The sequence below is a fragment of the Adiantum capillus-veneris genome, chromosome 26 (genome assembly GCF_014529385.1).
Source record: "Adiantum capillus-veneris isolate H3 chromosome 26, ASM1452938v2, whole genome shotgun sequence".
Classification (NCBI taxonomy): Eukaryota; Viridiplantae; Streptophyta; class Polypodiopsida; order Polypodiales; family Pteridaceae; genus Adiantum; species Adiantum capillus-veneris.
This window is the reverse complement of record NC_140956.1, coordinates 18,647,024-18,659,522: the sequence shown is the minus strand read 5'-3', so window position 1 is coordinate 18,659,522 and position 12,499 is coordinate 18,647,024. Positions and strand designations below refer to the sequence as shown.

At 41.4% G+C, this 12,499-nt stretch overlaps 1 protein-coding gene across 2 annotated transcripts; it reads right to left on the bottom strand.

Moving 5' to 3' along the window:
• Positions 1-8,002: 8,002 nt before the first annotated feature.
• LOC147423080 (uncharacterized) lies at positions 8,003-12,007 on the bottom strand. 2 transcript variants are annotated; one of them, XM_086501682.1, is made up of 7 exons: positions 11,804-12,007; positions 11,004-11,637; positions 10,557-10,790; positions 10,390-10,470; positions 10,236-10,301; positions 10,082-10,147; positions 8,003-9,187 (listed from the first exon to the last, which is right to left on the bottom strand). In XM_086501682.1, exons 2-7 carry the CDS (start codon positions 11,619-11,621, stop codon positions 8,432-8,434), a joined length of 1,821 nt encoding a protein of 606 aa, XP_086357808.1. In that variant the 5' UTR covers positions 11,622-11,637; positions 11,804-12,007; the 3' UTR covers positions 8,003-8,431. The 2 variants fall into 2 exon arrangements, with proteins under 2 accessions (XP_086357808.1, XP_086357809.1); XM_086501683.1 differs by having other exon boundaries at positions 10,393-10,470.
• Between the last annotated feature and the right edge of the window lie 492 nt (positions 12,008-12,499).

The following is a 12,499-nucleotide window of genomic DNA, read 5'->3' as shown; positions in this document are numbered from 1 at the left end:
GGGCATTTTTTCCCTCGCTAGGAAGTTTTTTCCCTCGTGCATTGTATATACGCCCATCACTTTAGGGCTAACTTATCTTTCCATTGCACACTAAGTAATATTCTCTTTGTTGTGTGCCTTGAGCTTCCTTCGTCTTCTCCAAGTTGTGTGTGTCTGCAACCCTAATTCCAACAGTCTTTTCTTTAAACAGAACTTCAAGTAAGTGTCATGTTCTTGAAGTGAGAGTGCTAGTTTCCTTGAATTCTATCCTTTTCACCTCTTTTTACTTCTCTATTGACCTCTAGTTTTACCTAAAGATGTCACTTTTAGCAGCCAATGTTTGGATATGCCTATCTTTGAGAATATCTCTTCCATCTAGAAGCAATTGGACATGCCAAATGTTACTTTTTAAATTTGATTTCCCTCCATTTTTGCATACTCTCTTGTCCATCTCTTCCCTCCATTTGAAAGCTATGGCTCCTAGTCCAAAAGATTTAGTATGTCAATTGAATTGCCTTGCTCTTGCAACACAAGGAAGTTGGATTTGTTACCACATATGTGGTAGTGATGTGCATGAACTCACTTAGGACTGTCGTGGCACTTTTTCCCTCACGGAGAGGTTTTTTCCCGCATGCATTTTATATATGCCCATCACTCTAGGGCTAACTTATGTATCTACTTGTGCACTAAGCAATATACTCTCTCTTGTTTGCCTTCAGCTTCATCATCTTTCCAAGTTGTGTGTGAAATCCTAACTGCAACAATTGGTATCAAAGCAGGTTGCATCCTCCTGAGCATAGTCGCAAGCGTCGACATACCCCCCCCCCAAAAAAATAAAAATAAAAAAATTGGGTGAGCTTTGGTAGTAGTGTCAATAGGCTGAGTATACTTCAGGATAGCTCGTAGAGCTGGGTGTGCATAGAATTCTGATTTGGACTCATTTTAGCCTTTGTTTCCACTACAAGCAATACTACGTAGGCAATTTTGTCTTTTTGTGTAGAATTTCTATTAGTTGATTTCTTTGCGAAATAGGTAGATTACAATCCTCTTTGGGTTGTACTACATAGCACATGCTAGTGCTACTTTGTTTTTCCTATTTTGCCAAACAATTTTCACATTATGTGCAATCACTCGCCATGGCTAACAACATCACAGATGTTTCAAGATGGGGATAGCTATTCAGTGTGGGCTTACATGATGATGATGCATGTGCTTGTATCAAAGGGCATTTGGAATGTTGTGCAATCCCCCTGTCTTTTGTGGATACAGACCTTGTTGAGGATGTAGTAGTACCTAGCAAGTCTATTTCTGCTAGAGTTGTTTTGCCTACGACTGAGTAGTCATGTTGGGATGTTAGAGATGCACAAGCTCATGCATTGATTGTATTATCTATGAAGCGCACTATTACTCCTCACATTTTCTCAAGAAAATCAACAAAATAGGCTTGGGATACTTTTGTTGATAGTTACAATGAGGCTAGAATTACATTGCTGCGTAAAGATCCTAAGTCAAAAATTGTACAACTCATTTCTACATCTGAAATTATTTTTGACACTTCACTAGTGCAAATTGTTCTCAATGTATTTGTCAAATTCTTACCAAACTTTTGCTACTCCTTAGATTTATGACCCAAGGAAACCCTCAAGCTTTCAAGTTTGATGCGTTATGCACATTGCTATTACAGGAGTCACTTTCAAGAAAGAACAGCGCTAAAAAATGTGCAATTGAACAGGATTTTATTACTGCTCAAAGAAAAGGTGGTAATAACAATGCAACAACTTCCCATGGCTCTTCAATAAGTGCCAAATCACCCGTATCTAGTGCTTCTTTCATCATAAATTCGTCTAGGAATTCTGATGAAAAAGGCAAGAAGAAGAAGTGTTTCCATTATTGTAAGGCTAATGATCACTTAATAAAGCGATGTCCTAAGTTGAAGGCAAGAGAGGCCAAGAAGAAAGCGAATGGATCTACTACCAAAGAAGCTATTGTATAATCTTCTGGAAATGGAGATTGTGATGTTGATGTTGATGTTGATGTTGATGTTGATGTAGATGCAGAGTGGACATTTAGTGCAAAGTGTACTTATGATCCTTCTATCCATGATGCATGTATGTCCATAGCTGTAAAGTCACATGTTTGGTACTTTTATGGTGTTGCTACAAAGCATATTACTTCGCATCGTGACTTGTTTGCCTCTCTCAAGGTTGTCCCTTACAAGAATATGGTCACTTGTGCCAACAATGCCTCTTATCCGGTCAAGCGAGTTGAAAAGATTACGCTAATTGATTTGAATGGTAATTCTTTCATTCTTTTTGATGCACTTTATGTATCATGGATAAAAATGAACCTTTTGTTTGTATCTACACTCGCAAGACTTAGTCTTGTCGTCAAATTTGTAGATGACATACGTACACTTCATGATCTTAGTTTTGGTGAAGAAATTGTTGCATCTAGCATTTTGTGCCATGGGTTGTATATGGTCACTTTGTATGACAAGTGTGGGTAGAATTTTGCAAATGTAGATGTGGATTCAACGGCTTTTTCAAATGCAAAACTTTGGCATGCACGTTTTGGGGTATATGAATTTTGCCAGTTTGCTATGTTTGCAAAAATATGATATGGTTGCTTCTTTGCAGTACGTATGTTTGTGAAGGCTATAGTTTGGGTAAGGTATAGCGTTCAAATTTTCAAAGGATGGTTCAATAAGAGCTACATGTAGGTTGCAACTTGTGTAGAGTGATGTTTGTGGGCCTATGCAAACTCCATCCTTGGGTAATTACCTATACTTAGTGATTTTCATTGATAATTACTTCAAGCATGCATGGGTGTATCCTCTTAAAGATAAGTCCAAAGTATTACTGTGCTTCAAACAATTTTTGGCTATGGATGAAAATGTCTCTAAATGCACTATGGACATCCTTCGTTCAGATCGAGGGAAAGAGTATATGTCTCATGAATTTAATGCATTTTTGGCTAGTCATGGGATAAAACACCACTGTACAGTGCCCTATACACCTCAGTAAAATGGAAAATTATGTCTCTTATAGAGATTTCATGATCATGTATGGTCAAGAGTCGAGCTTTACCACATTCGTTTTGGCTTGAGATTGTCATGTTGCTACGTATACACTTAGCAAGTGTCCTATCAAAGCCTTGTAGTCTATGACTCCTTATGTAGCATGGAATAAATAAGAGGCATCTATTGATCAAATCCGCATTTTTGGTTGTTTACATTTAGCTTTGGTGCCACAATGCAGCACAAAAAATTGTATGATAAGGCTATCAAATGCATTTTTGTTGATTACAGGCCAAAAAGCAAAGACTACAGGTTATAACATCCGCAAACAAAATGTATCTTGGTTTCACAAGATGTTGTATTTGTAGAAGATTCTCATCCTTTGTTATCATGTACCAAACATAGTAATGTAAGCTCTCATGATATTTATGGCACGGTTGGCTCTTTTTAATGGTGGAAACTCGAATGTAAGTTATACTGGGGCACATGTACAGTCCATGGGGGTTTCTGAGAATGTTATGGATCAGCATATTACTAATGCAGATGTACTTGATGTGGAAAGCGCTGAGAATGAAGAAGCTAGGGATATGCCCTAGCTTCATATTGTTGAGGCTCTGACCATGTGGGATTTATATGATTTGCCTCCTGGCAATAAGGCCATTGGTACGAAGTGGGTTTACAAGTTGAAACGTAAGCCGGATGGTGAGATTGCTCACGAAAGGCTAGATTTACAAAAGGTTATGCATAGTGGAAAGGCATTGACTATGAAGAGACTTTTTCTCTCACTTGTCATATGACAACTATTCATTTTATATGTGCATTGGCAGCTCATTTTAGATGAATATACATGAATCAAACATTATTATTGATTTCTTGAATGGTTATATATTTGAGGAAGTATATGTAATGCAGCCTTACGATTTTGTCAAGAAAGGACAAGAAAATAAAAGCTGCACATGTAAGAAAGCTTTGTATGGGTTGAATCATCTCCTGGTGCTTGGTATGAAAAAGCCGACACCCATTTGGTTAAACAAGGCTTTCATAACAGTCCAACTAAGAGCACTTTGTATGTTAAACGTGAGGGTGATGTATTTCTTATCATCATTTTGTATGTAGATAATTTGCTAATTACAAGTCCAAATGAGATGCGCATTGTTGAATTCAAGGATGAATTGAATGCCACTTTCAAGATGAAAGACTTGGGGATTTTGCATCATTACTTGGACATACAATTTAAGCAATGTGGTGGAGGGATTGCCTTGTGTCAAGCAAGATACACAAAAACATTATTAGGTAAGTTTGGACTTGAGGACTGCAAACCTATTGCTACTCCAATGGAAAGAGGTGAGTCTTCATGATGCTAGAGATCTTATTGATTTAACTCTTTATTAGACTATCCTTGGATACCTTATTTATGAATGCAATACGAGGCCGGATATTCAGTTTGCAGCAACTTAGCATATGCAAGCTGTTAAAAGGATCTTTTGTTACTTGAGTGAAACTTTACATTTTGCAATGTTTTATCCCAAGGGGGAAATCATTGTCACTAGATTTGCATGCCTTTGTGGGCTCAGATTGGTCTTGTTGCTATGAGACATGAGTGTCCACAAGTGGGGTTTTTTTTTCATGCTCGAGAATTTATGCATAACATGATTGAGCAAGAAGCAACCTATTGTAGTCACTTCTAGTTGTGAAGCTGAGTACAGGGCCATCTTCACAGCTACGGTTGAGTGTGTATGGCTCAAACGCCTTATGGCCGATTTGGGTGGTGTACAGGGCACTGTCACCATCATCTACACTAATAGTCAAAGAGCATAGGCAATTGCGAAGAACCCACTTTTTCATTCTCGCACAAAGCACATTGAGGTGCATTATCACTATGTCAGGGAGAGTCTCTTAGTAGGAGAGATCAGTTTGGCTTATGTGTTGACACATGACAACCTTGCATATATATTCATAAAGGCATTGCCTTGTGAGAAGTTTAAGCTATCCCCAAAGCTTTGGGCTTGCTTGCCTTTGTGGATTCATCATGTCCTCAGGGCATGGCACTTTCCTACACACTATGTGCTAGCTCTTGTCCACCGCATCACTCTCAGGGAGATTTTTTGCCATATATATTGTAGTGATTTGTGTGAACACACTTAGGACCCGATCCGGGGCACTTTTTCCCTCACTAGGAGGTTTTTTCCCTGGTGTATTGTACATACACCCATCACTCTAGGGCTAACTTATCTCTCTATTTGCGCACTCAACAATATATTCTTTGTTGTGTGCCTTGAGCTTCTTCATCTTCTCCACCTTGTGTGTGCATCCCTACAACCCTAATTCCAACAGGATCCTCATGCAAAAAAATAGAAAAAGAAATCATCCACAAAAATAAAATTATTGTCTTTACAAAAAGACAAAGTGAAATAATTTTGTGCAAGCAAGAAGAAAATCAAATAGAATTTGGTGCAGCATGTGTATATGCACAAGGAGCTCCATCTTGATCCTTAGAATTCCAATCTTCTTCTACATGGACCAAATTGTAAGTGCCTCATTCCTTGCTTATCTTATGCTTTGTTGTATTTTATTATTTTCTATTGGTTGTTTTGTGTAGTAAAGCTACAACCTTCAAGGCATTATATCCCTTGAGCATAAAGAAACGGCAAAGCCAGTGGAGTCTGTGATATACATTTTGGATGTATATCATGGCTTTACTACTTAAGGGCTCTACAAGGGAGGACCAAGTGCTCCATTGTAGAAAATGGTATTTCTTTATGATCACTATCATTTCCCGCCTTGTTCTCAAGGAAATGGGGACCTGAACATAAAGTTTCTCTCCAAATTTCAAGCGCAGAGAATGGCCACTCACAAGCTCAAGAACAAGTGAGATCTATAGGTGTGTTAAGGATGGGGTTCCATCCTTGGCCATGAAATAGAATCAACCTTTCCATGATGGAGAAGAAAGAGAAAGCGTAGAAGGGAAATATGGAGAGAGAGAGAGAGAGAGAGAGAGAGAATGTGATGAATATTACACAAGTCAAGAGGAGACAAAATATTACACCCTCTTACGATGCTTAAAAATCATAGCCCCCAAGGTGCACATCACACACGCCCCTTGAGAATTTGATGGTTTACTTATAAGTACCTTGTGGCAAAATTTAGGCCTCTTTTATAAAATCAATGCATGTCAATCCATAACCACACACTCCAAGAGGTGGTTCACGCTTGTATCCCTCTAGGCTTATTCTATATTATTAATCAAAAGAATAAATAAATGATTACATTCATCAATCCGCATAAATAAAAGTGATTGTTTACCTTCTTAAATTTATACTGAATCGGATCCACTAACCTTGGAATGGGTGGGCGATGCTCAAGCACTTTCATGGACCTAGTGGTAGCACTATACCAAGGAGAAAGAAGTTGGCAATGGGCTTGTTTCATAGCCATAACAAAGGAAATACTTGCAATTTTCCATTTCCATGGGGTCCCAAAAATAGGGAACATAAGGTAGCATGTCCTGCAACACAACTTACTTCTCATAAAGGGAACTCAATACATTTGAAGATCCATTTTGTTGGTGCATCCTACTGGGTCATTAACCTCAGCCTCTATCCTCGAGTATAAGGAAGCGGGGGGATCAACCAGCTTGGCATAAATTCTAGCATCATTAGTATGGTAGACAAAAGAATTCGTTAATATCTGATCAAGGTCATAAACGAGGATACACAAAATGAATACCTAGAGACAAATCTCATAGCTGCTGGGATAATTGGATAAATAATCTCCAATCTCTAAGCTTTTGCAACAATGAGACTTTTAGCATAAGGGTCCTTCGTCCTCCATAGTGGATGTCTTCATTAAAGTGTCCTCCCTTGCAGTCTTCTTTGCCTTCAATGCATGATGGTCTCCTTTTCTGCCATCGGTACTGAGTTTTTTGTAATCGCTTGTTCCCTCTCCGCACCATCTTTTTTGCTTTTCAGCCTTTGAATCATGATTATTTGCATTCTCTTAAATCCTCAATGGTGGTTGAAGTGTCCTTGCCTGTTCTTCCCCATTGGCTATGCATGCTTTTTACTTGGACTGATGTTGCTCTAGAAACTTATCAGCTCAGACTTTCCTTGCAGTCTGCTGGATTCAACCGGAAACCAGAAACCAAGCAACAAATTCTAAATGACATAAAGCCCCTTCAGTTTCTCGAGACAATAGCATAAAATGTGACTTCCTCAACTTGAGTCCCTTATTGTGAGTACTTCTGGAGTCTTCTCAACCTATGTGAAGGCCATCGAGCACATCTTCCAAAGAACCATGAGCTACAAGAGGGTTTTTCTTGGAAAAGGAGCTCACTTCTGCCAGAAAAGTGGCGTTGTAAGCAGAATCTAAAGTCAATTGAGCTAATTGAACATTCAAACTGTGCATCTACTAACAAGCTATTGTACTCTCTTGAGCTAGCTCAAGCTGACCAAGTAATCCTCAAAGCAAACACTTATGCTTTTGATGCCTGATATTATACCAACAATGGATCCTTTATCGCATTCTCAGTGAAAGAGCAATCCTCACCGAGCAGCTCTAATATAAGTGTGGCAAACATGGCAACGAAGATATCAGACTAACATAGACTGGCAAAATGATGGTCTGTATTTCAGAACACCACAGCGAGTTAGTATGATGAATTCATTTATTAGACCTTCACTCACTGTAGCAGACCTCAGAAAGCTTGCAAGAATTTAAGCCTTTTGCCTTTCCCACCAACAAATGAACCAGAATTAAAAAGCTGCACCATTTGCATCTGAAAGTTTCTAATTACCAGGCAAGGAAAATGACAAGCTTCTTGAATACATGACAGTTATCAACTCTTCCATGAGAATATTTTAGGCGAAACCCTCCTACATTTAACTCAAAACATCAGATCCAGTTTCCCAACTTTATGGTTGGATCATTTCACACATTTAACTCAAAACATCAGATCCAGTTTCCCAACTTTATGGTTGGATCATTTCACACATTCCTCCCGAGCGTGCATTCAACTCAGAAAACATATCTTTCATCACAAACAAATAACATCACAGTATGGAGTCCACCATACAGACTCATGACCTTCCATATGAGTGGTCTTACCAAGAATGGCAGTGTCCCTGACAGCCAACCCTGTATTACAGAAAAAATGTATGAAATATTGAATTATAAAGAACCCCTCCAAGGCTTCTATTTGAGGGAAGAATCTCACAAAAAATGGCGAAATTTGGGCGGGCGAGAGACAAAATTTTGGTGGCCATGAGAACATCTTGATCAGGAGGAAATTTGTGATACGATGTCCGACTATAAGCTCAGTCCCTTACTAGGCCTCTCTCTGCATTTGGAACCCAGCACATACGGTCCAACACCGCCACTTCCTTTTTGTCAACATTCTGGTGGCCACCAATCTTGTCCATTCTGAGCTTCTTCATGTTATCAACAAACTGCTGCTGGCCTCATTGCCCGAGCACGAGCAAACTTGTTGCGAGTTAGCTCCTTTCTTCTCCTCCTGGCCTCAGCTGCTACTATTGCCGCATAACCCTTCATGATCTGTGCATGTGGATGGAATCCAGCCACGCTACCACTATAACTATACCCACAGGCAGTATTGTGCGCCACTTGCCGACCTGCAATGCAATCCATGCTCTTTGAGGTAGCAGTTGGCTGAGGTAGCAGGCACCCACCATTGGCCTGCATGGAGAAGTCACAAGACGACTTTCTTGATAAATCCCCCCCTGCATACTCCACTGCTGGAAGCGCAGCAGCATTGTTCGAAGAGACATCACGTTGTGCCTCTAATGCAGAAGACTTCGTAGGGACTCCTACCGAAGAGTCTCCCTCTCGAGGTGACTCTGTTGACGTGGGAGAGCTATCCCCACTGCAATCACCAATCCTATTCTGTTCTACAGCTTCTGGCCCTGACGTTTGCTTGAATGAAGGCAAGCTAGGCAAAAGAAAGGCGCCGTTTTGGTGCTGCAGAGAAAAACTCGGATCCCACATTTCTTGTTTGTGGAGCGCGTATGCCTGATTTGCAGCTGCTGCTGCCATGGCCCACATGAAAGCAGGCGGAGGTACCCCTGCATATGGCAAGCTGGGGGCTTGTAAGGCTGGTAACTTTGCAGAATCTGAAGACACTTTTGATGGCGCTTCTACTGAATCTTGTCCTGAATTTCCAGAAGACCTTTTCTCCAGCTGCATACATAATGAAAGACGGCTTCTTCAATACAACCACCTTCAACCCTTCTCTCTTCAAATATTTGTAGTTAAGTCTCATATATGTTCATGCAAGGACAGACCCAGAGGATGGAACCCAGATGATGCTTAGCAAGTAACTAAATATATCTTGCATTCAACTCCCAGCTCTCAGTTGCAATGCACAAAGAGGTTGTCGGGAGCTCTAAGATTGTCAGTTTGACAGCATTCCTTCTTACCATGCTGTCACAACCCTGAATTCAAAGCAGTGCCCAACAAATTACCTTAAATGCATGTAGCCTACTTACATGCACCTCCTTATCCCATCGATCCTAAGCACATACCCCACTTTTGGCTATCTTTCAAAGCTCCTGCATGCCACTATCTAGCTGATGTGATTATTGCGACCTTAGCCGTTGGTAAAGGAGTTTCGACATTCGTTTGATTTTCTTCTCCCCTCTTTTATAGCTTAGATGCTCAAGCAGCTGGTGCCAAACTATGGACTGGAGAGCTGCCGACAATAGTGCTAAAACTTTAAGACACACAGAAAATGTTGTGATGAAACTTTTACCCTGCCTAACTGCTGGACATACCGGTAAATCAAAGACTTTTTCATGCATAGAGGGCTAAACATCTTGCCACAACAATGCAGGCTTCTCAACATCAAATCCATTCAAAATTTAGAAGTAGACTGAGGAATCTTAAACAATAAAAGCTTGTCCTTGAAGAACTTGCGCCGATGAACTCCAACTACAGACATTCCAATTAAAAACTTGCACACATTTTATGCTATCACCAGCACAGCAACTTCTCAATCCGGGATAAAATGACCACAACCACTATAGCAATTATTTAACTAGTGAAGGGTAAGCAACATCAGTCTAACAAAGTTACCTGTTGTTTGAGGTGATGATTCTGCCCCTTCAAAGAAATCAGTTCTTGTAACAGCGAACCTCGCTTCTGCTAAATATAAGTTGGGGGACATAAGCGCAGTCACTTCAACTTCAACATGATTATATACTTCTGGAAAGAAAAGCATGTTGCTAACCTGCTTCATGTTCTCATTCTCTAAGGCAAGAGTAGAGGCTTTCCTAGTCAAATCCTCACACAACACCTGTCCATGATGAAAACCAATCATTCAAAACCTACAGGAGCCCCACGAAACTATAAAGCCAAAAAGGGCCTAGGGAAAAACTACAAACTACCTGCTTCTTCCGAATAGTCTGCCTTGCAGATTCTCTGTTCGCCTGGATTCTCCGCAACCTTCGAGCTTCTTTCTCCTTCTGTTTAGAACATCACATGCAACAATTGTCGAGATCAATGGGATGATGCAAATATAACTATACCAAGGTATCATCTTAGCCAGTACCTCATTTACAGCAGACTTCATCTTATTAAATGATAGTGGGCCAGCAGTTTTATGATTTTCTGCTGCTACAGACTTCGCTTCCAACAATTCGAGACATGTTGCACCATGCTCCCCTCTAGGCTCCATCTTGACTGCAGCCTTGGAGGAGATGGATTTGCATAGCTTCTTTCCCTTCGGATAAACAGACACTTGTTGGTGCCCCACAGCCAAACCCTCGGAATGCATGTCCTCAATCTAAATCACAAGACAGATAATGTTACCATGTAACCAGAAATCCAACAGAAACTTCCACACGTGCATTCACCACCTATACACATTCATGGCCTGATGCATGGTCAACAACCACAAGCACATTGAAGATTTCAACAGCTAATTGATAGACATGTACAGGAGCACAAGCCTGTTAATAACTTGCATACAAAACACAGATGGGGTCTGTAGCCGAACCTCGGTTTTTACAGCAACCAGGCAGGGTGCCAAGGGGAGCACTCTCTGAAAGGCAGACTTGACATCTGGGATTCCACAAGTCGAAAAAGGTCCACGTGGAAGATGCAAAGAGGGAAGTGGAGAGCTAGGGCTTTGAGCTCTTGAATCAAATAAACAAGAAGATTCTTTACTGCACCTCAAGCTCTCAATCTCATCCCTATCAGACATGGACGAATCTCTTCCAACAGTACAACCTGATCTGTTCTTCTTAACAGCGGAAAGGGCATCCTCTAGCTCTTCCTTCAGTTGCACGGGTGGAACCACGGAGACCTTGTTAAGCATAACAACAGTTCTTTTGCGTTTACAAGACCACCGAAGAACTTCATCTTCCTGAGGGGGCTGATGCGCCATGCGCCAAAAGTCAGCCAAGGCCTCGGCAACATCCAGCTCTAAGCTCAGGAGCCTGCTTGCAGGGTCATCATCTGTGGTGCAATGCCCTCTTTTCAAGCCACCACAATCCACTGGTTGATCTTGGAAACTGTGAGTGTTTCCGCAAGGCCCTTCATTCTTCACCTTTCTCCTCCTTGCATACGCTTTAAACTCTGTTGTGCCCATTAAGGCCTGCTCCCTGGCAGGCATGCTAAGCTAGGCTACCCTGCATGCACATCAGCATCACAAACAGAAATCCAATTTGCAAATGAGAAACATATGACTCTCTCTCTCTCTCTCTCTCTCTCTCTCTCTCTCTCTCTCTCTCTCTCTCTCTCTGTGTGTGTGTGTGTGTGTGTGTGTGTGTGTGTGTGGACGCACAAAAAACACACCTGTTAATGGGCAGCCATTGCAGGTCAAGCAAGCTCCTCAAGCGAGATCTTCAAGCGTGAGACGCGCCTGCGCACATGTATGTGTGTGTGTGTGCATGAGAACAGAGTAAGCCACAGCCCATATCGGATCACAAGCGCAAAGAGAAGAGGAAGGGCACAATCTGACGCGAAGGAGCGATTTAGGGCAGTAGCGCGAGGCAAGTGAGAGAAGACAGTTTCCGCTCTCATCGCCTTACAATGTACCAGAAGCACGCTAGACCGTTCGATCGATAGATCCAACGGTGCTCAGCTCTTTACCCTTGCGGCGTCTGTCATTCATTTGCCACGTGGCGGCATGTCGTTTGCCTCGTACTACTTGGCAAGCCACGTCGGATACGCGCTCTTTTGCTTTGCCTAGCTGGCGCCCCGTCAGCCTGAACCTTTTTGCTCCTGGCGCTTTCGTTATCTCCAAAGCCGAAGTACATAAAACCCCCGTCACACGAGGGTGGTGACTAATTGTGGACTAAATCAACACGTAAAAGTTGCATTGAAGCGAATATTATTGAGGCAAAACATGAAATTGCCACAGTGCGGCACATGAAAGTCGGGATGATCAAGTGACTCCAGAAAGGGAGTGATCGATCGAGTGTTAAAAACTACAAAATAAGGGTGGGTTAAGACTTGAGTGGTGGAAGAAGAGCACCGTTCCACCACTTC

What these genes read in the sequence shown, in the direction of transcription:
- LOC147423080 (XM_086501682.1), bottom strand. Translation starts at nt 11,621, where the DNA reads ATGCCTGCCAGGGAGCAGGCCTTAATGGGCACAACAGAGTTTAAAGCG. An exon ending in TGAAGTCTGCTGTAAATGAG is followed by an intron (nt 10,471 to 10,556) that starts GTACTGGCTAAG and finishes TGTTCTAAACAG; the next exon opens with AAGGAGAAAGAAGCTCGAAG. An exon ending in AGAATGAGAACATGAAGCAG is followed by an intron (nt 10,148 to 10,235) that starts GTTAGCAACATG and finishes TATATTTAGCAG; the next exon opens with AAGCGAGGTTCGCTGTTACA.